Source organism: Hetaerina americana, unplaced genomic scaffold, assembly GCF_022747635.1.
Source record: "Hetaerina americana unplaced genomic scaffold, ioHetAmer1.1.p SCAF_10, whole genome shotgun sequence".
Lineage (NCBI taxonomy): Eukaryota > Metazoa > Arthropoda > Insecta > Odonata > Calopterygidae > Hetaerina > Hetaerina americana.
Window position 1 is genome coordinate 32,790,063 of NW_027286070.1, and position 22,312 is coordinate 32,812,374.

At 34.6% G+C, this 22,312-nt stretch overlaps 2 protein-coding genes across 3 annotated transcripts; one reads left to right on the forward strand and one right to left on the reverse strand.

Annotated features, from left to right (window-relative positions):
* Nucleotides 1-4,739: 4,739 nt before the first annotated feature.
* On the reverse strand, nt 4,740-5,981 carry cni (protein cornichon). The gene is made up of 5 exons (XM_071597354.1): nt 5,799-5,981; nt 5,646-5,714; nt 5,427-5,539; nt 5,206-5,349; nt 4,740-5,065 (listed from the first exon to the last, which is right to left on the reverse strand). The coding sequence occupies exons 1-5, from the start codon at nt 5,877-5,879 to the stop codon at nt 5,032-5,034; spliced, it is 441 nt and encodes a 146-aa protein (XP_071453455.1). The 5' UTR covers nt 5,880-5,981; the 3' UTR covers nt 4,740-5,031.
* A 774-nt stretch (nt 5,982-6,755) lies between these two features.
* LOC139700042 (endoplasmic reticulum lectin 1) lies at nt 6,756-22,250 on the forward strand. Of its 2 annotated transcripts, XM_071598502.1 has the most exons (11): nt 6,756-7,375; nt 7,453-7,539; nt 7,618-7,698; nt 7,782-7,917; nt 8,123-8,199; nt 10,409-10,584; nt 12,263-12,383; nt 13,357-13,416; nt 16,739-16,957; nt 18,593-18,838; nt 21,713-22,250. In XM_071598502.1, exons 1-11 carry the CDS (start codon nt 7,223-7,225, stop codon nt 22,085-22,087), a joined length of 1,731 nt encoding a protein of 576 aa, XP_071454603.1. In that variant the 5' UTR covers nt 6,756-7,222; the 3' UTR covers nt 22,088-22,250. The 2 variants fall into 2 exon arrangements, with proteins under 2 accessions (XP_071454603.1, XP_071454604.1); XM_071598503.1 differs by lacking the exon at nt 13,357-13,416 and having other exon boundaries at nt 6,757-7,375.
* The last annotated feature ends 62 nt before the right edge of the window (nt 22,251-22,312 follow it).

A 22,312-nucleotide genomic window follows, 5' to 3' on the forward strand; every position in this document is an offset into this window, starting at 1 on the left:
ATGCAAAGATGCAGGAGGTAAGGTGGAGTGGCAATGGAAGGATAGATGAAGAGGAGATTTTATACAGGAAGAGGAGACCTAAAGTGGGTCTGAAACAATAATTGGAAAACATAGCTCATGTTTCATTGTCAGGGCTAAAATGAAACAAAGCTACCTTGGATTTAAGGCACTAGGAGATAGATGGTGTAAGTTTTGGCTCCAAGGATAATTTTGAAACATTTAGCATCTTGGCTTATGCACCCACAGAGAATACCGATGATGCAGAGAAGAATGGATTCTCATATAGGTTAGACTGCGATTGGAGTAAGATACCTAACCAAAAATACTGTAAACACAGTGATCAACCCTAATGGTTGGTTTAGTAGCTAATAATACCTGTAGAGTCCACACAGTACTAAGCCTGACGGCATAGAAAATGCGCACATCAGGGTAGGGGGGCCAGTTCCTTTCCATGTGCCGGTTATGTTTTCCCAGAAATATCAGTAACCCGAAAAATCACATAGCTTGGGTGGAACTGCAGGTGTCTAGAGAGGCTTACCTGGGAATCGAACCCGGGCCCCCAGGTCAGTAGTCCAAAGTTCTACCCTTGGACTACCCCGATGATAGCTAAATATGGAATGATAAAACTCCTTGGAGACTTAAATACAAAAATGGAGAAGATTAAATACAAGATATAACCGAGAAACACACTACACAGCGAAACAAATGAAAATGGAAAGATACTCAGCTATCTGGCAGAGGGTAATGGATTGATGATTAAAGGCATCTGTTTTGAACATAAGGATATGTATAAAGGAACCTGAATAATACCAGGCACAGGAGTAGTTCAACAAATTGACCATGGTCTGGTGTACAGAAGGCGTGATAATCAATCATTAATATTAGGTCTGTCCAAACCACGACTCGGATCATTACTTAGAAAAGGTGAATTCAAAGGTACTTGGCTGAACTTTTAGTTTTATATCAGCTTTTATTTTCCAATTTCACTTAGTAAAAGCTCGGTTCAGAGAGAGAATTGCAATAGTAGAATCCATTGAGGGACCCAAAAGAATCCCATGGGATGTGGAGAAATTAAAACGATAAGTTTGTCACTCAGTACTAGGAAATACTGAGAAAGAAATTAAATAAAAGGCACAGGGCATGACTGAGAATGAGTCAATACAGAGAAAGTGTTCAGGAATAAATAAGGCAATGGAAGAGGATGCAAAAGACACCATAGGGAAGCAAAAAAAGAATGAGAAACGGCTTGATAAAAGAGTGTAGAAAAATCATTGAAAAGAATAATAAAGACAGAATGAGAATGATTCCGAGGAGGACAAGGCAAACTATGAGAAGTATATAGAGTATAGAAGGCCAGCTAACAAAATATTTCAAAGGAAAAGTATATTTCAAGAGCTGCATGAAAAATATTGGGGAGCTGAACGACCAGAATGAACGTAGTTATACCAGGCAACAATATGGATTAAAAAAGGAGTTTCAACCAAGGACTGACACAGGTAAGGATAGAATGGAAAGCAAACTTCTGCGGGGAAAGAAGTTCAGGGAAAATGGGCTGAGTATTTCACAGAACTGTTGAATGTGGAAGAATGATATGAGGAGAATGAGGGAGCAGTGCGTATGAAGGTCATAAACCAAGAAGTTGATTAACCATTCTTAAAGAAGGTAGAGCTAGCAGTGAAGTGACAGAAAAATGGATGGGCCCCATGAGAGGATCATATCATAGGTGAACTACTTAAGTGGGGAGGAAGTGAGTTAACCATAATCTGAACAGACTAGTATGTGAAATATGGGAGAGAGAGAAAATGCCAGATGAATGGAGGATGGGTCAAATCTCTCCATTACAAAAAGGGAGATAAAATGCAGTGCAGCGACTACAGGGGGATCACATTATTTTAAGTCATTTACAAGGCCTTCTATAGTATACCACAGAAGAGAATGAACACATTTGCAGTTCTTGGAGAGTACCAATGTGGCTCTAGACCAGGAAGAGGAACAATGATCCAATCTTTGTAATTAGGCCATCAATGAAGAATGCTATCAATATAATATCAATATAAATATGCTGTTTATTGACTTCCAAGTATTTGGTAGCATAAATTGGAAAAAGATGTTGAATACTATAGGGGGACTTGGGAGTACCAAAGAACCTAATTAAACTGGTTAAAAGGATTACGAAAGGATCCCAAACAGGCCTTTATGGGAGGAAAGACTAGTACAGCCTTCAAGGCAGCAACTGAGGATAAGAGGATTTTTTTCAGCATTATTTTTTAATTTGGCAATACATGAAACAGTGAAGGAATTGAGATTCAGAGACTAACATACATGTCTGCCCAGGCTTAGACTGACGATATTGCACTGGTGGTAAGGAATACAGGTTCCCTCAAGGAAATGTACGAGGATACTTGGAAGAGATGAGTCAAAGGACTAAGAATGAATGAGGTAAAAACAAAATACCATGAAAATGTCTCCATTGGAATGCATAAGAAGAAGTCAAAATATAACATTTTGACAATACACTTTTCACAGTGTGAGATGTTTTAGCTACCTTTGTACTGTTCTCAATAGTAAAAACATAATGACAGAGAAGATTAATAGAAGGATCATGGCTGGGAACAGAGCTTACTTCCTTAACACTGAGTTATTGAAATCAATGCTCCAAAGGATCAAAGGATTTAAAAATTAAGCTCTATAAAGCACTAATTACCCTAGTAATGTTGACCTAGGGACCTTAAATATGGACTATGTCAGCTGCCAATGAGAATTCTATCACTTGAAGAGAATGAGTAAGGTAAGAACGCCAAAGAAATTGCTACCTGGGAGCATGAAGGGAAAGAGAAGGGGAACCAAAAAAGCAATTGGATACAGGATATGAAGATCATGAAAATTAAAAGATGGCGGGAGAAGGCTTAGAATAGAGGAGAATGTACAGTCATCTTGAGGGAAGCCAAAGCCCACACTGGGCTGCAGAGCCAAGGAGGCAGAATGCCATTAGACTAGCCACCACACCACTTTAATTCACTTCTCTTAACTCTAAAAAATCTTGGGTAAAATTTTACCCTTGTGATGCTAGAGCAAGCGGTGGTAACATTTATTTCTCCAGGTTAGACTATCAAGGTTTAGTATCAATAAACCCAGCAGTTAGATTTTCACAGTGAAAAAAGTACTTTACCTGAAATACGGTGTGTTATGTGGATATGCATACTCTGTTTACCTATTCCTCATTTTCACTTATATTTTTATTAGTGCTGCTTGGCACTTCTTCCTTTTTGCTCCTCTTGAAACTTCCATATTTCCATTCTCTTCTTCTCTAATCAGTTAGAAGCTTTAATTACATGTATCAACCAATTGCTGTAATCTGTAACTACACTTGCTCCTTGGAAATCATACTAATTAGTAGTACTGTTCCTAAATGTCTATAGGTAAAAATTATATTGTAATCTAAGAAGTAGGCAGCTTCCTGTATCTCTTTGGATTTTTAATGCGTGCCCATACTTTGGCTGATATTAGGACCAATAGGGTATTCAATATCAATGAATTTCCAGAGATTTCCAAGCCATTGCACTTCCAAAAACTAATGCTTGATTGGGCAAATATTAGTCATGGCCATAACTACTGCCTGCAATGTCAGAAATGACAAGGAATGTTAGTGGCCCTATTGTGGCCACTAACTCATTTCCCTATATAACATAATTTCATGCTGAAAGTATAATTGAATAATATGTACTTTGATCTGAAATTCTTTAGTAATTGTAAACTATTGACAGTGGACCCTACCTTATATGAACATGGAATTTAAAACCAATATTCTGCGCAAACTGTGGTACATGTTTCACCATAGTAGCACCCCTAAAATAGAATGCAAACAGTGGTTGGGGAGAAAAACTTTTAATCCAATCGAAAGTTCATTCTTCTAATTCAACATAATCAGCCTTATAATCACTCGCAAGCACAAAAATATCGCTTTTGAAAACTTAACTTCCAAGAACTAAAAGGAAACTATAAAATTACAACTATTAGGGCTTCATTTTCATGTACATAAAGCCCTGATTCAACTTGTGCCATCGCTATGTGGTTTCTTTCAAAGGAGGGTCACGAAGGAAAAAGGTAGGATGGAGATAGATACCTAGGTGTGAAAATGTGTTGAATAGCTATTTTTCCATAACATCGGCTTACTGCAGCGTCAGCTCGTCCACCACAGCCTCTTCACTGCCACTCTGGACATGGCTGTACAAGAATTTTCTATGGTGACTGAGGAGCCCATCTGAGTTTCCTAATTTCCTTAGTGATGGTCAATGGCCAACATCTTGCAAACAAAGCAACAACCAAAATACTTGTCACATTTATTTCTACTATTCCATCTAACTGAATGTTCTCCTCTGAATAGTTAATTAAGAAAGCGTTTAGTGTGCTCCTCAATATGCAGCTTACACATAGCATACTTTTCAGAGACCATTTGCACCTGAAAAAGTTGCTGCAGTGCAAAGCAAAGAGCTAAAAATTGCTTTAACAAACCAAAAAATAATGAGAAAAACTGTCATTAGTTCAGAAATAAGTATCACACAAAACAAATGACACTTGTACACTTACAAGGAAGTTTTATTGATGTCATTCCATTTGTATCATAAAGTCGACTATTTTTGGAAAAGGAACTTACATTTCTGTCAACACACCTTTTTCACAGCACTCACTATGGCAGTTACCAAATTTGGCAGAAGAAATTTACTATAAAAACATTTAAATGGAGATAAAAACATGGATGAAATAATTTATTTCATTTGATTTACATCTGAAAAAGAGGCCTATGAAGTGCACATAAAATGTTTAAAAAGTTACCCTAGGCCCTGAAGTTGTAATGATTCTTTTCCCGGTATTTACAACATGAATACCAAGAACGCTGAGGTTCGAGGAGGGAACGAACTTATTTTCCGCTCTGAGACAAATTCACACGCTCGCTTTTTAATGTAAAAACTTAGAAATGAGTTAATTTAATCATTAAATACTCCACAGGATCACACGAGTCACAAAGTTCACTCACTGAGGCACAGAAATAATGGAATATATCATCCTGAAAAGAAAATTTTAACTTAAATCAGCAGCGTCTATTAAGAAACTAAAATACACACAAAACGAATTCCCGGATCTTCGGATATAATTCAATTAATGTAATACGGATGTAAGTTCAATTGATAAAATCGTTAGACTTACCCATACAAATAATAGAAGAAGGACAGTAGGTAGAAAGCCAACTTAATCCATCCTTCTCTCTGACATTTCGTTAGGGTGTCCATATTCATAATACTAGTAGGATCATAAAGACCGGGGCCTGACATAACTGGCCTTGTGCGATACCTTCAAATGAAATAAAATTAATTTATTCATTACTTAATCATGCTTCAGTTCTAAATACCTTGTCATTCACTGCATACCTGTTTAGATGATAGGCAATAAGTGGGACATTCAAAAAAAGGGAAAACCATTCCCCCGCGATCATAAACAATACGTTGAAAAATATATGTAATATATATTCGGGTAGAACCAACTGGAAATAAGCAAGTTACAGTATTATAGCCAGTAGCATACATAAACTAAGTTGTTCTAGTTTCATTACTTAACTCGGTTGCATTCAATTTTAATATCTTACTTACTGGATTCAAACTATTACATTGGTCGATAGGATTTTTATAGTCCGTTTTTAACTCATCAAAAGCTATCACCTGGAATTAAAGTGTGCATAGGTAAACATTATTACAAGCGTGAATGCGTGGATAGATTTTTCTTGGAATATATTAATCTCTCACATGATAAATTGCAAAAAATATTAACACCGCATCTCCCAATAAAGCTATGATGTATGAAAACGCCGCAATGTTGAACGCCATTATTATGGTATACTTCGCGAATTCTTTGAGGCTTTTCGAGCAAAAATTCCGATCGCCAGGTAGAGTACAGACCACTACCGGGAAACCAAAACAAAACTCAACTTATAATGCAGTTTGCAGACTTGTCACTCTTAGCGCTAGGATCGGTTTAGCCGCTTCACGGACAGAGACCATCCATTTCAATACACTAGAAAGACAACCTAGTAGATTTTGGTAATGGTGTATGGATCCATTGCATGGACATACTCTGGAGTCATAAAATATTCAGGACGTTTGAGAAATCCGATACAAAATTTAAGAAACCGGTTTCAACATGAGGATAGGACTTTTATTTCCTTGGGTTACTGAGTAAATTATTGTTTGAGACAATTTTAGTCAACTTCATTTCGATTGTAGACCATTTGAAAATAAACATTAACAGAAAGAGTACAGTATTCTAAGCCATTAAAATTTCCATTAATGGCTTTGAGATCGCAAATATGAATCAATATTTCCTGGAAAAGCTATTAATAAAATGTCAACACCCCGTCACGGATAGGAAAATTACGAAAGCGCTATCCATCAGCTATTTCGACCTCCATAAAGTCATAGAATATTTACAAACTAAAGAAAAAGTTTTGGTAGAACGTAGCAAGTTTTACTCCCGGTTCATGGAGGTGACTTATTAATCTTCCATTACATTTACTTGACCATTCGCAGGAGCGTCAATAATAACCTACTAGCCTCCATATTATATTTTTCGCATTTAATTTCATGTTATCTCATGAAGTTCACCCGCCTTGAATTATGCATTTACAGCAACGGTAGACATTTCCCATGTGTGATTCCTGTTTTTTTAAATTCCCGCGTAAGCAACTATTTTGGTACGGAACATGATTTTCAACATCTTTATTTGACAGTCGTGGTCAGCTGAACTGGCAAATTCGTCTAAGCCGAACATTTTGTTTGGGTACCGAGAACTAGTTTCACCTAGATATTTACATTGATAGCACATTTTTAGTTATTGGGTAAAAGATACGGTCTCAGTTCAAAAAATCATCTTAAGATGGTTCATTAAGATAGAAATCAATTTGCCCTGTGGACGTGCGGTACGATGAACTCATTGTTTTCCGATGTTGTGAATACCTGTGAAACTTGTATGTTGTGAAAAAAGTGAATACAAATTCTGTACATTTCAAGAGTGATCAACAGTGTTGATTTTTGTCTTGGTTGAGTAAATTAGGTCCATATTTCTTTGGTTCTAATTCCCAGATTGATTTTCAATGGTTTTAGTGACGTGTACCAATCGTGTAATAGTTAAATAGGTGTATGAACATAGTAATCCGACGTTAAATTATACAAGTATGAAATTCATGGAGTCGTGTCGCTTTTTAAATTTATTAGCAATAGTTATAGTCCTAGTTGGGGTTTGTGTGCTGGCAAATGACTTGAGGGCATTTGATGACACAACTTTATATAAAATCAATTGGCCTGGGAGAGGCGGAAATGATCTTCTGGTGTGTGGTGTGCACATGTTCTGTACGATTTTTAATTTTGAAATAATAAATTATTTTAATGAATATATTTATTATAGGACGTGGACGCGGATTTCATTTCTGTGACGACGGTGAACAACGAGAGATATAAATGTATTCTCCCAAAGTTTGTGGAGAAAGAAAAGGTACTTTTATAATTCTGCCCCTCAGATTTTATTTCTATGTTCTTGTAATTCATGGCCAGGTTTCAATGTCTTTTCTAGGATTCGTCCGAAAATTATACTGGCTCCTCACCGTTAGGACTCCTATTTCCCCTTTTCACCCAGTCGTCTTGTTCATACAGGGTGAGTTTGTTAAAATACATTCATGATATAGTTTTTTCCATAGTAATATTTCCATTTCTAAATGGCACATTTTCCTTGTACAGCTGGAGCCTTATTGGAATTATGAATTATGCCATGGCAGATATCTCCGGCAGTACCACGAAGACAGAGATGGAAGAAAAATGAAAGTGCAAGAGTACATTTTAGGAGTCCTAGATTTCAAGCTTTTTAAATCTCTGAGTAAGTTCACAAGTTTTGATCACTAAACTGGTCTTGTCGAAAAACTAACCACAAGTTGGTATTATTTAAAATCATTTTATGGTTTACTCGCTGCCAGTTTATAAGTTACCACAATGTTAAACTGTTTGATAAAGGACGGGTAATTGTATTTTAAATAATATTAACTGTAATATTAACTGAAATGAACGTCTTCCCGTGAATTCAGGTGAAGAACTGGATAAGAAGGAAAAGACTGAAATACCAGTAAAAAAAATAGATGGAATTAATATGCCGTATTTACAGGTAATACTATTTTCTTTTACTAAGCATTGTAATTTTTTTAAATGAATGTTAAGTGCAGTTGAATTTTTTTTGGAATTGGGAAGGGTCAATTCTAATGTGACAATTACTGATTGGTCCACGAATGTGAATATCCTATGCCTTTCTGGTTGCATGCATGGCTTTAAAAAAATATTGAAATGGAAATACTATGCTCTGTGAAAAATTAAATGAATATCATTCAAATGACTGCACGATTAAGGCAACAGGTTTCTGCCTACCACACCATTAGGGTCCAATAGTTGAATCAGAAAAGTTAACAGGAAAAGGAAATGCATTAAATCGAAAAGAAATGTCCCAAAAAATGGTCTTACTCTCACCATGATGCAAATATAATGAGCACTATAAAACCACGTCAATCAACCTGCTGGTTTTGATGGGTTAGAATAAAGGTCGCCCAAAACTAAGCTCAATGGTATAAAAAAATCACACAATAGAGTGGGGGGATAATTCTTTTTTTACCTGTGCCATCTGTGGTTTATGAGTAAGACCTGGTATCTGAAAAATCACTCTGCTTTGAGTGAAACTGAAGGCACCGTGAGGCATCAGCTAGAAATGAACCTGGGCTATACATTGCCAGGTCCACTGGAGAACAACACCTCATTGCATATAACAAATGCATCAATTTTACTCTGAATGAAATAGAAAATTTTGCATCCTAAATTTGAAAATGTCAATTTAAATAGATATTTGATTGAAATGGAAAAAAATTTGAACTGCTGTATCTTAACATCCCAATGAAGGTATGTCATTAAAAATAACTTTGTATTACGAGGATAATCCCAGAAGTACCTGACCCGAAAAAGTAAACACAAAAGTTTTAAAAAAATGTATATATTTTTCAACAATCTACTTTCAGCTCTATACACTTTTCCCAGCTATGTTCAATTTGTTCGATACCCTTATTATAATAAGAACTCTCTTGCTCCTGAAAATAGCCATTAACTGGCGACATCACTTCTTCACAGTTGGAAAATCTTTGACCACCCAGCCATTTTTAAGTTAGTTAAATTCAAGTTAGTTTCAAGTTAAAAATTTGAACTGCTGTTTCTTAACATCCCAATGAAGGGATGTCATATAATAACTTTGTACGAGGATAATCGCAGAAGTACCTGACCCAAAAAAGTAAACGCAAAAGTTTTAAAAAAATGTATATATTTTTCAACAATCTACTTTCAGCTCTATACACTTTTCCCAGCTATGTTCAATTTGTTCGATACCCTTGTTATAATAAGAACTCTCTTGCTCCTGGAAATAGCCATTAACTGCCGACATCACTTCTTCATGGTTGGAAAATCTTTGACCCCCCAGCCATTTTTTCAAGTTAGTGGAAATAAAACAATCCAAGGGGGCTGATTCTGGCAAATAGGGTGCATGAGGTAGCAATTCAAACTTAAAACCATGTATTTTGGCCATTGCAATAACGGATTTGTGAGCTGGTCCATTGTCTTAATGAAGCAACACTTTCTTCTTAGCCAAATGCAGCCGCTTTTGCTTGATTTCTTCGCTCAAACATTGCAATAAGTTCCCATAATACTCGCCGTAATAGTTTTTCCTTTTTCAAGATAGTCAATGAAAATTATCCCACGCGCATCCCAAAAAACTGATGCCATGACCAAACAAACAAATTCTAAAACAATGTAGCATCTTCAAACTTGAAACATATGCTTTATACATTGCATATTTTTTCGTACTGCGATATTTTTTAAACAAATACCACCATCTCTATGTCAGGCCAGGTACTTCTGGGACCACCTTCGTAAGCGGAAGTTTTTATATTCTCTAGTATAAATTCTTCTTTTATGTAAATACTTGGTGCCAAGTTCATGCAGTTTTTGTGTCTGAATAGGACAGTATCTTGCTGCCAAACTCCAGTTTCACCCCATTATTTGCTGAAGCATCTGCTGTGTGGTCATCTCTTTGACACCACTAGATTTTCAAACCCAAATAAAATCAAATGAATCAAAATCTGACTGTTGCTTCTTTAGAATGCTTGGCAGGTTTTCTGATTCATGGTGTTTGTTTTTCCGTTATTTTCATAGCTACCAGGAAGAAAAGGACTTAAAATGTCAAAATCTCCCCCTAAGCATGCTAATGTATGTGTGGCCTGCTAATTTACATGAGCATTTATGTGTAGATGGAAATGATGATCTCATATATTATTCTTTGACAGTTGGATATGGTGGATGGCACACTGTGTGACTTGAGCGGAAAACCTCGCACTACAAGGGTTCTGTATGTATGCCATGTGCATGGGAAGCATGAAATATATTCATTAAAGGAGTCTTCCACTTGTGAATATGAAGTTGTGGTTCTGTCACCATTATTATGTGCTCATCCAAAATACAGGTGAGTATGAAAAACTATTAGTTGGAGGGCAAAAATATTTCACCCATTTTTTATCATTTAGAGTTAGTTTTTGTGAATAAAATAGTTTAAATGTTGTGCCAATGTGAGGGTCTTCTTTATATAAATATTTTCTATGATTGTACAGTGGCAAATCTTACTGGTTTGTAATTTTATTTTTTCAAGGCCATTGGAGAGTATATTTTCCATTCCAAAAATGGAATTTTCTATTTAGGTTAAGCAAGTGTTCTCTCCCTTTAGTTTAATTGAGTAACTTTGAGAGAGGTAATAATTTTCATAATTTGTCCACTCATAAAGTCTCAATAACATGGATATTGATTTGTTAAACCTACAGCATCTCAGATGACAAATAAATGAACACATTTTTGTCTTTAAAAAATGTTTTTTTCACAATCAAAAATTTCCAGAAAAGTATATCCTAATAAGATCTAGCCTATGTTACTTTCTGAAATTTTACTCAATTTATTCTAAAAATTAGAAACCCTTTCTCTCTCTTTGCATGTTTTGTCACCAAACAAACATTTAAAATCAGATTTATCTATTATTAGGAGTAGGATATTGGCCAAAGAATGAAATACCATATTTCCTGGTCATTAAGATGCACCTTGATTTTTCAAATTAGAATTTATGAATAATACTAGGATCAGATAGAAAAGATCACAATATTTTGATATTAATATGTGCAATGAATAAGATTGAATTTATGCATTAAAAAATAGAAGCTACATGTATGTAAACATTTATTCATTGTAGAACCTGATTCTCATTCTACTTACTATAAGGCTGAATGCATGTATACTATGCTGTCAATGCAGTGGTTTACTGTGGTATTTGTGATCCTGAGGCCGAAACAGCGTTATCAGCTGAGCTTAATGCTATATAATGCTAGCTGCTTCCACTTGTTGGATCATCTGTGAGGAATAGGTGGCCAGTTTGAAAATTCCTTTTCCACCTCACAACTGTATCATATGACAAGACTATCATTTCCATAAACAGCCAAAATATCATCGTGGCTGGGCACTGTAAATTTTCAAATGAAGGAACTTTCATACTACGAGCCCATAACTTCTCCATACTGCAAGTTATTTCAATCGATGATTTCCTGAGACAAAACAAATCAACATTAAAAGCTGTAATTTTCAACATTATGTTCACATGGAACAATGACCATTTATAATAAATAATATCCAGTTACCTCAGTTATTTCTTAGTAATAATTACTTTAAAGTGATGCCCCTACATGTTCACTCCTTGAAATGTGAAGGAGATAAACATATGGTTTTAGTTATAATATAATTTTATTGACAGAAATTAAAACTTTTTTCAAGACAAATAAAACAGACGGAAGGTGTGTTTGGCCGAATTCTTAAGTCCTCTTAACCGCAGATTCTAGATTAAATGAAAAATTATATATCCTGATTGATATTTAAATTTATGTGGCCGCTTGTAGACAATGCTCTCTTGTTCCTTTAGTTTAACAATACTGTTGCCAGAGAATCTGATGCTGGGTAGTTAGGTGGTCTGCATATGACCTGGCAAAATGAAGGTCCATGTTACAGTCCCAATTCAAGATAGTATTTTCCTTGGAATTCTCGTACAATATATAATTTGGTCATAATCAGTCTTGGTTTTCATTGAGACCTGTTTATTTTCTTTTAAGGGCACAAGAGTCTGGTGAGAATTCTATCAGTTGCCTGCCATATGAGAATTCTCCCAAAAAGCCTAGAGATTTACTAAATCTAGAAGCAGAAAGCCTGAAACTGCGATACCAAAAAGCTCCGGTGAGTATAAATATGTTACTGTAATATATGTAGCATACCATAAGTACATTGGTAAATTGGAGTGATACTTAAAATTAAATGGTTTTGTGTAGGAATGTATATAAATGGGATTTATGTTATCAATCTAATAGTCTTAGATTTACCTGACCCATGAGATAGAATTTCCATATTTTTATTAGTATCAATGTAGATTAATAATAAGCATATTCATTGTGTGCATTCAGGTATGTAAATGGTGGTGGTCACTGCATTTATCCCACCCACATTAGTGTTTGACTATTTCTCATCTGAAGCACACACTATCTTCCATGCCCATGATGTGTATTCTGCTGGTCTACAAGGGAACCGTAAATATTCTTGCCTTATTTAATTCCAAAAACAATGACTTTGTAATCCAGACAAGACTTCAATTTGAACTACCTTAAGGCCATTCCTTTGTAATTATAGTACTTCGTGCCATTGGTGAGGGTAATGGTGTAAACTACTGTCATTTTCTTTGGTTCATAGCTAAACTCCCCGTTCCAAAATAATGACCATAATTAGACTTTATAAAGGCATTAGGGAAATATGTATGACAGTACTCTTAAACATTGACAGTTATTTAACCATAGTGTAGAGACAGATAATTTTTCCCAGCTTCATTCTTTATTTTTTTTCTTTTAATCCCTAACATATAGGTTTTAATGAAATACTTTTAGTTTCCATTGTATTTGAAGTAGAGAAAAAACTTTAGTGATCAAAATTTATGTCGAACCCATCCCTGTAAATAGTGGGAGGCAATTTAATTAATATGGAGTCCTGCTTGTGGCCTGCAATTAATCACTCCCCCCACCCCCCTCCAATTTTTCAATTAGTATGCTCCTAATTTTTTATTCCTGCACACATTATTTTTATGATTAAATTTTTAATTTCAGTTATTGCTAAATTTATTATTTGCCTCAAAACCTCATTGTTTCATGCTGTTTGTCAACAGGAAGACAAGAAACAGGTGTATTCTGCATATACAGTCATCCGCACGATTGAAAAAGATCAGGTTGGTCCTTATAATTTCAGGTCTAGCACTTAAAAATAGTTTTCTGTGCATTATCATTTGGTAATTAAAATTGGATGTAATAGCAATATGCTATTATACAATATGTTTAATATGATCATTTTGTTATTGTTACCATCAGAAGTTGCGTGTATTTTACTAAACTCATTAATGGGTGTATTTACACAGTAATTGTGTTCTGGTGAACGTTGCTCTGACATACTGAGAAATACCACCATACAAAGCAAGTTATGTAGAAAACAAGAATTGCTTTCATAATATAGCCATTAAAGTAAAACCATATTTTTTCTAGTTTAGTTGAGATAAGTATGTCACCTGTAAATAAAAAGTCTTCTATCTGCTTATGACAAATAGATTTTATATGCTAATCATTCCGAATATTTATGCATAGTGTGGAATTTGAAATCATAAACTAGGCAGGCAAAGATATTATTTATTTCTATCGCACTCATCAGGATATCTAGAAGCTCTATTGGAAAATTTGCAGCTGGCAAAAACATCATATTTTGTCTATTTCACATTAAACAAAATATTTTTGGCAGTTTGGTTCTGCTGTGTGGTGAGCCACTGCCACTGCCTTTGTTTCACAAAATCCCTGTTTCCAATGTTAAATTTTATTTGCAATCAAAAGGTTTAAAACTTATTAATATGTAAATCCAGATTTAATTTTTTTGTATTAAATTACCACAATATTGACCATAATTTGTAATTCATTTGCCTGAGTAAATGCTTGTCCTGATGTACGTTTGACAGTATTTGCAATTACTGAAGGCTTTGCATAAAAATCTCATGTTTAGATACTAATATAACATGGTCTTGCAAAATAGGTTTCAAATTTCCTTGGCATTCAAAATATATATGCAGATCAGAGTCTTTACGTATTGGAATCTACTATTTTTTGGCCATCCTCTTCGAACTTCCTCGTCCAACTTTTCCCCAAATTAGTCTTTTTATTTAGGCAAATTAGTCTAGGTTGCATGGTCCAATATTTAGTTACTAGGCGAGGCAGTAAGCTATTTTCAATTTTAAGTGAGCTTTCAAACTTAATGACTGCTAGAAAAATATACTGCATTGGTGTATCAGTATTTACTGAATTTGTATACACATATTAGTTACTCTCTTAAGATTAGTAATATAAAATGCAACCAAAACTTTTGCATAGCTTAATTTGTTTAGTATTGCATTCCTATATTTACCTCAAGTTAAGGTTAATGGGTTTGTGAATAACTTCCGCATTAGTTAATTAATTGTGCGTATAGGATAACTTTTAACCCATTTCTTCCTATTATGTGAAAATACAGCATTCTTATTTATTTTTTCTATCAGCTCTTTATAGGTTTAGTCTATCGTCTTGAATGATAAAAGTTAGAATAATATTGAAGTGTTAATCTATAATTTCATCATTACATTTCTACTAAAATGCTATTTTAAATATTCTGATGAACTTGTCTCCCATGTTTTAATTAATTTTCCTCACTAATGTTTGAAAATGTCAATTGCTTAATTTGTATGAAAATGTCATGGCCCTTTTTTTTTAAGTTATGCCTATTATTATTTTTAGCCTGATTAACATAATTAAGAATACATAGCCATTGTGTAGATATTCTTGTCTCTCCTTTTAAAGTATCTTTCTTAAACTTGCCCTTTTTCTTGAGGATAGTGCAAATTGTAATCTCTTTACCGATTGTAAGCTTGTGCTTGATTAGTCATGCTCACACCTTTTTCTCTCTTTTCAATGATTTTACTTTTCATTTCTCCAGTTTTTTTTTTATTCTCTAATGACTGTCGAATTGCAGATTTTTCTCCAGGCATATTTTGCCTAGGTTAAACTATGCACAGAAAATCACAAATAATTTCTCTGAATATAAGAGTGCTAAACACAGACTGAAGTAGCAGGCATTCAATCAATCCACGACTTCCCCTGTCCTTTTTGCTACTTCTGCAAAATGTCCTTTAAAGCAGTGCTTAATGAAATAATTTATAATTGATTATTAAGCACTCATTTAGCGAGTCATTTTCTCTCATCTACTGTTTCTTATGAATCATGGTTTGAAGTGCATTCAGAAATGGACAAGGGATGAAATTTCACCAGGCATCTGTCTAGCGCAAATTCTTTTAAACAGAAGCAGCCATCTCAGCTGCTGAAATGCTCACTTTGCATGCTGTATGCATATACATTGTTTTCTATCCGATATTCTACGAATGCAACATACTATTACACACATACATACATAAATAAAATCAAAATTTCTTTTTTATCGCATTTATTTCTCCAAAATGTGCAGAATACATTCTTGACTTTTAGTATCTGGATGAAGGAACTTCGGTATTGATAACCTCAAATTTTCAAATTTTTCGTTTACAAATCCAAATTATAAAAGTAATACTAATCAGTGATTAAATGTAGCGACTTTATGTCATCTATAATTATCCATGTGCCATAACTGAAGTTTAATTGCTTATCTAAAAAGTTGATATATTAAATTTGTTGGTTATTGTATGATATTGCTCTTTTTTGTTCTTTAAAAATATCTTTATTAGCTTTTGTGTTGTTATTGATTTTTGATGAATTAAATAGCCATTAGACATGGAAAAAGGCTTTAATGTTAATTATAACTTAGTCTCCATTGAAGTGAATTGTATTCAAATGTAAACTTATGATTTTAAAGAGAGAGAGTATTGGTTTAGGTAGTGGCTTGCAAAGGATGCCAAATTAATCAATGACCTCCGAAATCAAACAAAGCCAGATTTTAGTATGAATTTTCATTTAATAGCTGTTAAGGTATGTAGCTGTAAGCTGCTTCTTTGGTATGAAGTCTCATTGTATAGGAATTCTTGTGTCTGAAATTTGAAGGAAAATTTTCTCGCTACAGATGTTGGTTTATTTATGAGTGTGTTAAAGTGGTGATAGCATACATGCATATGCTTTTGAATTTAACAGTTAAACTACAATGAGAAATTTAATTTTAAAAAACTTTATGAAAACCGATTTCAGTTTTCCTGTGTTTTGTCATCTATTTTCAATATAATGTTTTAGACATTTCATTCATTCTTCCATTGAAAAAGCTGAAATGATGCCAAGATAAGAGAAGCAAATTTTACACCACAATCTTTGTGAGCTATCATGAAATCCTAAATGTTAATGATTTCTATTTTCAATTCCTGTTAGCAGATATGTGCCAGTGAGCACAATCTTTTCTTTAACGTAGCTTTATCATCTGGAGTTGATTGTACTAATAGATAACTTAAGTCTTAATTAATGGGCAAGGGCAAAAATGTTTATTTCTTATTATTTATTTTGTAGGAAGGTGGTGAGCCTAGGGTTAGAGTTGAATTCCATCCTGTTGAAGGTTCTTTGAAAAATGGTGAAGATGTTGGTGGGGATGAAACTAATGTTGGTGCAAAACCTGATGGATTGACCAAAGCACCATCTCCAACATCGCCTGTATCTCCACCCTTGTCTCCCACTGCTGATACAGGTCCAGCAAATAATTTCCTAATGGGCCATACCTGCCTTCATGGCGTAAGTTTTCCTCTGTGTGATTGATCCATGTTGTTTCATAGAATACAATTTGCAGTTTACTACTGAATAATTTTTTAGTATTTATTGATATTTTGGGAATTGTGGCAAAGTGGAATTTAATATTTAAATGAAAGGGAGGTTTCTACTCAACTTGTGTGTATTTCATGAGAGTAACCATTGTTGATCTTTCTTAGCAAAAATAACTTTAAAAACCTTAAGCTAAAGAATTTAAGCTTTAAAGTTTTACAAATTGGTTTTGATATGTGAGGGTATAATTCTTCTCTTACAAAATCCTAATTTATGTGAAATGTATATGCCTGAGTATGGGCCTCAGTTTCGTTCACATCCCTGGTGATTTTCCAGGGTGATTTGTTACCCAAAAATTCACTAATATTGAAAAAAGCTGGAGGTGTCCCAAGGCTATCATCCTAAGATTAATCAGCGATTAAATCTTGATTTTAATTCAAGCTAAATTGGTTTCATGCTATCTACTGCATAATCTTTGTCATACCTGGAATGTATATTGTGAGCATACTTCGTGATTGAAGTGACTAAAATTGTCCATGTGGTCATATATAATGACCTGAATTTTTTCTCAGATATCAAAAAGCTGCTTTATATCAATTGAGAATTTATGGATTAGTAGTATAGCAGCATGATCAATATTTGCCTGTTTTTAAGGATTTATGACAAAGGCTTGAAAATATAAAATTTACCCTCTAACAATGATGATATGGGAGTTCTATGAGTTAAATATATGTGATAAATATTATTCTAAAGACTTGCCATTTAAAATACCCAGTGAATGAAATGTACAAATAAGACAGGGCTATATGACTAGATTTTGCAGAGATTCATCTCACACCATAAGATGTTAACTCTTGATTGTATGCTGCTCTTTTCCCAGAACCTCAGAATTTAATGAAATTACATTCATAAAGATAAGTAAATGTATGGAAAATTTGATGTTATTTATGAAAAATACAAGTTTGAAATACCTTGACTTTCTTAAAATGTTTTAATTTCACAAAATCAGAAGTTGTCAACTGTATTTAATGTTTTAACATAAACATTTTTATGTTATCTGTACTTTCTCATTATTGTTTCCCTTGCCATCATTAGCCCTGAGAATAGCAGATTCTCATTTAAGGAGAACAAATATGTTACTTTATTATTCAACAAATCATTTATTAACTATCGACGCCATATTATTTTCATAGGTATCATATGATGAATATGAACCCATATCAACGATCCTTGGTCAATATTTGTTCTTTGCCAGTCATTTTTTTTTCCTGGCTATGAGATTTACTTAGCTTTCTGAGGAAAATATGTCCTGCTATTCACGTGATAATAGCTCTGTGTTTTGGAAAAAATAGAATTTCACCGTCATAAAAATTGTTGAAAAGTGAGGAAAATGTATTTTCCATTGCTGGGAAACTCAAAATTAATTACACAGAATGAAAATGGAGAGTTTCCCAATATATTCATTTATATCATGACATTATTTTCTGCATATTTTGATTATCCATGCTTTTGATTAGCTCTGCTTCATTATGCATCCGTTAGCACGGTTGATTTTGAGTTTACTGTTTATGCATATTACTAATTATGTAATGCTCTTAAAATTTTAAGGGCTCTGGCTGGTGGAGGTATGAGTTTTGCTATGGGAAGAGTGTTGTGCAGTATCATGAGGAGAGGGATGGGAAACGGTCTGAAACTGTCACCTTGGGTCACTTCAGTGAAGCCCGCCATCGTCAGTGGATTGATGAAAACCCTCATAAGCGATTTCGAACCCATGGTCCTCGCCAGCGCCAGGTGTCACATTTCTACCATGGAGGGACACCATGTCAAGTGACAGGACGCTTACGCCATGTTGAGGTGAATTTTCATTATTTGAAATGGTAATGGAATTGATATTGAGTTGGATTCGTTTATCATTCCAAATGAATGTTGAGTCTTTCCACATGGAACATGGGCTGTGAAACTCTTTATGTGGCAGAGCAGCTTTGTCTTGGACTTCTATTTCATATATTAAAATGCCATTTGTTACAGAAATTACATTTACCCCTCTTGTACTTAATGTTCAATTATTTTATTCTAAAATAATATTTATGTAGAGTTAAGATTCAGGTTTATATGTAGTCGTCATGACTGCTGATCGGGAACATTTTTAATGCTTATTAATGTCATAGGTTTTCATGACATGTAGGGAAGTTGCAGAAAAGTGAGGGATATTATTACAGCTGTGTCCCAACTCATCAGTTAGGTGCCTAAATTGCTCAAATTAGGGGAGGATGCCACCTTGAAGGGTGTCCAAACTTGATAGGCAGCAGGAGGGCATAACTTAAGGCACCTGTTTTGGTCTCTGGCTTTAAGATACAAGAAGTATATACAAAATATGTCATACTGCAAACCCATAGTTCCACATGCTGGAGCAATCTGGTGGCCCTGACACGGACTATAGCCACGCATACCCGCCCGCTAGAGGCGCTCGTTGCCTGAGGCCCAATGAGCTGTTTGTGCGTGGCGGATTGTTGAGCTATGCGTATGGTGCCAGTTATGTTAGTTTCTCTTATCCTTGTTTTTATTGTTTGTTGAAAATGGAAATTGACAAAATCACAGAGCAACGAATCAACATCAAGCTTCATGGTGAAGTTTGTTAAAAGTTATCAAGAAATTTCTTAAATATTTACAGCTGTTTACGGCGATAATGCTCTGAAGAAAGAATCCGTTTTAAAGTGGATTAAGTATCTTAAAGATGGCAGACGAGATGCTACGGATGATGCAAGGCCGGGACAACGTTCAACCACCTGTGTTGACGAAAACATTGATCGTGTGTGATCCCTTGTCCATACCAATTGTCGAAAAACTGTCCGAATGATAGCTGATGAACTGACTTTAGGATAATCAACAGTGCGCACTATTTTAACTGAACATGATGGACGGATCCTTCACCATGATAATTCACCTGCACATTCAGCATTGATTAAATGCCAGTTTCTGGCAAATATTTCAATCACCATCCTTGATCATCCTCCTTATTCGCCAGATGTCACCCCATGGGACTTTTTCCTATTCCCTAAATGCAAAACTGTGATGAGGGGACATCACTGGGAAAATGTGGACACAATAAAGCAAGAAACGACAGGAAAACTAAAAAGCCTAACTGCCAAGGACTTCCAAGGCTGCTTTAAACAGTAGAAAAGAAGATGGAATAAGTGCATAGTAACAAATGGAGAGTACTTTAAAGAGGACAAAATTGATGCGGACTAAATTTTGCAAAATGAAGTTTTTGTGGCTTCAGTGAGTGTATTTATTGGACAGATCTCGTTGATTTCTTTGAAAGAGGGTTCTTAATATTATTTGGGGAGCGCTGAAAAATAGAGCTTATGAAAGAAAAAAAAAGAGATAAAAATTTATGAGGAAAAGGAGGGAAAAGGTTGAGCTTTTCTAAAGCAAGAGAAATTTAGTGTCTTCCCCATGTTTTAGTTTTAATTTTTGTAGTAACTCTATTTTATCAAGTTTTTTAATGCAGTTATTTGAAATTTAGTGGTAAGTACATATTTATTGGTTTGCTGCTTCATTTCATGACAAATAACGTTGATTTTTTAAGTTGATATGTTTACACCTATTTGTTTATATTTTCTCAGGGTACCACTGGGAATGTATTTATGCCTAGCTTGCGAGTTTGTTGTCTTATAATGCATGTATCTAAACATGAGTAAAAATAATCTTCAAGTGTTATGTTGTGTTTGGATAGTTTATACATTTAGTAATGTCCTTAGTAAAAATATAACTGTCTACATTCATGCAACTTAGTAATCACAGGTCATTTTCCAAACCTTGGCAAAGGGAGTTACCATTTCACTACATTGAAAACACTTGAAAAGTAATAACACCGACAAAAATTTAAAAGTGGAGACAAAAACATTTCTACATAAATGTACATTATTATTAACTCCGAATACCATCCTGCTGCTGGGTATATTTTTGCTTGATTGATGCATATGACTGAGATGAGTTTGGCATATAGATGTTAGTAACGTTTTAGTTAATTTTATAAGTTAGTCAGACATTGTTAATTGGGGCATGTTGTGAAACATTCTGACAGGGTTTTTACTCAGTTGAGCAAAAATGGGAGAATGACTCAATGTCTTAAAAAAAATCTCAGAAAATGTGCCAGCTCTGACAAAAATCTCTTTGTCCACTTGGTACAATTTTTTTTCTTCTACAGTTTATAGCATGCAAATATTACCCCTGTTGAGACAAAAACAAGTTTTTTCTTCCTTGGAAGCATGTACTGAGTGCAGAAAAATGGAAGTAATTTTACATCTAGATGAAATATTTGGAGACATTTGGATATTTCATCATTGGTGTTGGTGTAATGTCTCTCCCTTGATTCTTTGTTTTGGGATGGAGTGATGAGATTGATCTCTCACTTCAGATGTGATGGAAAATCCACTCATGTTTGGTAAGCTATTGACAGTCAAAGTCTAATTAGTTTAGTTTCATTGAAAGAGTCATTAATGAGTCCAAACATTTTCCAGCCTTTAATGTAATCGCTGGGATGTTTGTCCTTGATGAATGAATCTGCATTGCCTCTGAAACTTATGGATATAATTAATTGACCCGAAGGTAATAAAAACCTGAACGCGGTGTGACCTTCAGTATACTGAGAGGACTATTAGAAATAGTTAAACTAGTGAAGCTGTAACTCTGGTGTCAATCAACAATTACACTTTCATTTAACAGGTTAAACTTAAGTGCCCGGAAGGCAGCAACTCAGGAGGCACTACCAGCAGCAGCCCTGCAGCTGTGGCTCTGTATCTTTTAGAACCAAAGATTTGTGAATATGTTCTTGCTGTGGAGTCACCTCTCATATGCATCATGCTTCCTTTTATGGATGAGTATGGCTTACTGCCACCGAATAAGGAGGGGCTAAATGCTAATGATGAAAATAAATATGATGTCAGCACTGAACAACTTGAAAGTTCAAAAGCATCAGCAAGCCATGTGGTATCATCTCCTGCAAATCTGAAGAAACCTTGGTCAGAAAATGAAGTTGAGGTAACAGTATCAGAAGTTGATGAGGATGATGAAGATGAAGATGATAAAGTAGGTGATTGAGACTTAGACGGAAGAGCAATCACGTGCTGGAACAATCATTTGAAGTTAATGTAAATTGTTGTGTATGAATGTGAAGTGCATATATGAAAATTGTTTTTCTGAAATTGTGTGTATGATGATTATTTTTTGTTTGAAGAGATTAAAAATAATTTATGTTGTGAAAGTTAATTTGATTGAAATATGGCTGCTAACATGACATTAACTCTACTCATTTTATGACATTAC

Bases quoted from the DNA above. Each gene is read 5' to 3' on its own strand.
- cni (XM_071597354.1), bottom strand. From the start codon at position 5,879: ATGGCGTTCAACATTGCGGCGTTTTCATACATCATAGCTTTATTGGGA. The intron at 5,715-5,798 runs GTGAGAGATTAA...CTTTAATTCCAG, and splicing joins TATTTTTTGCAATTTATCAT to GTGATAGCTTTTGATGAGTT. The intron at 5,350-5,426 runs GTATGCAGTGAA...TTTCATTTGAAG, and splicing joins ATTGCCTATCATCTAAACAG to GTATCGCACAAGGCCAGTTA.
- LOC139700042 (XM_071598502.1), top strand. From the start codon at position 7,223: ATGAAATTCATGGAGTCGTGTCGCTTTTTAAATTTATTAGCAATAGTT. The intron at 10,585-12,262 runs GTGAGTATGAAA...TTTTCTTTTAAG, and splicing joins TGTGCTCATCCAAAATACAG to GGCACAAGAGTCTGGTGAGA. The intron at 16,958-18,592 runs GTAAGTTTTCCT...TAAAATTTTAAG, and splicing joins GCCATACCTGCCTTCATGGC to GGCTCTGGCTGGTGGAGGTA.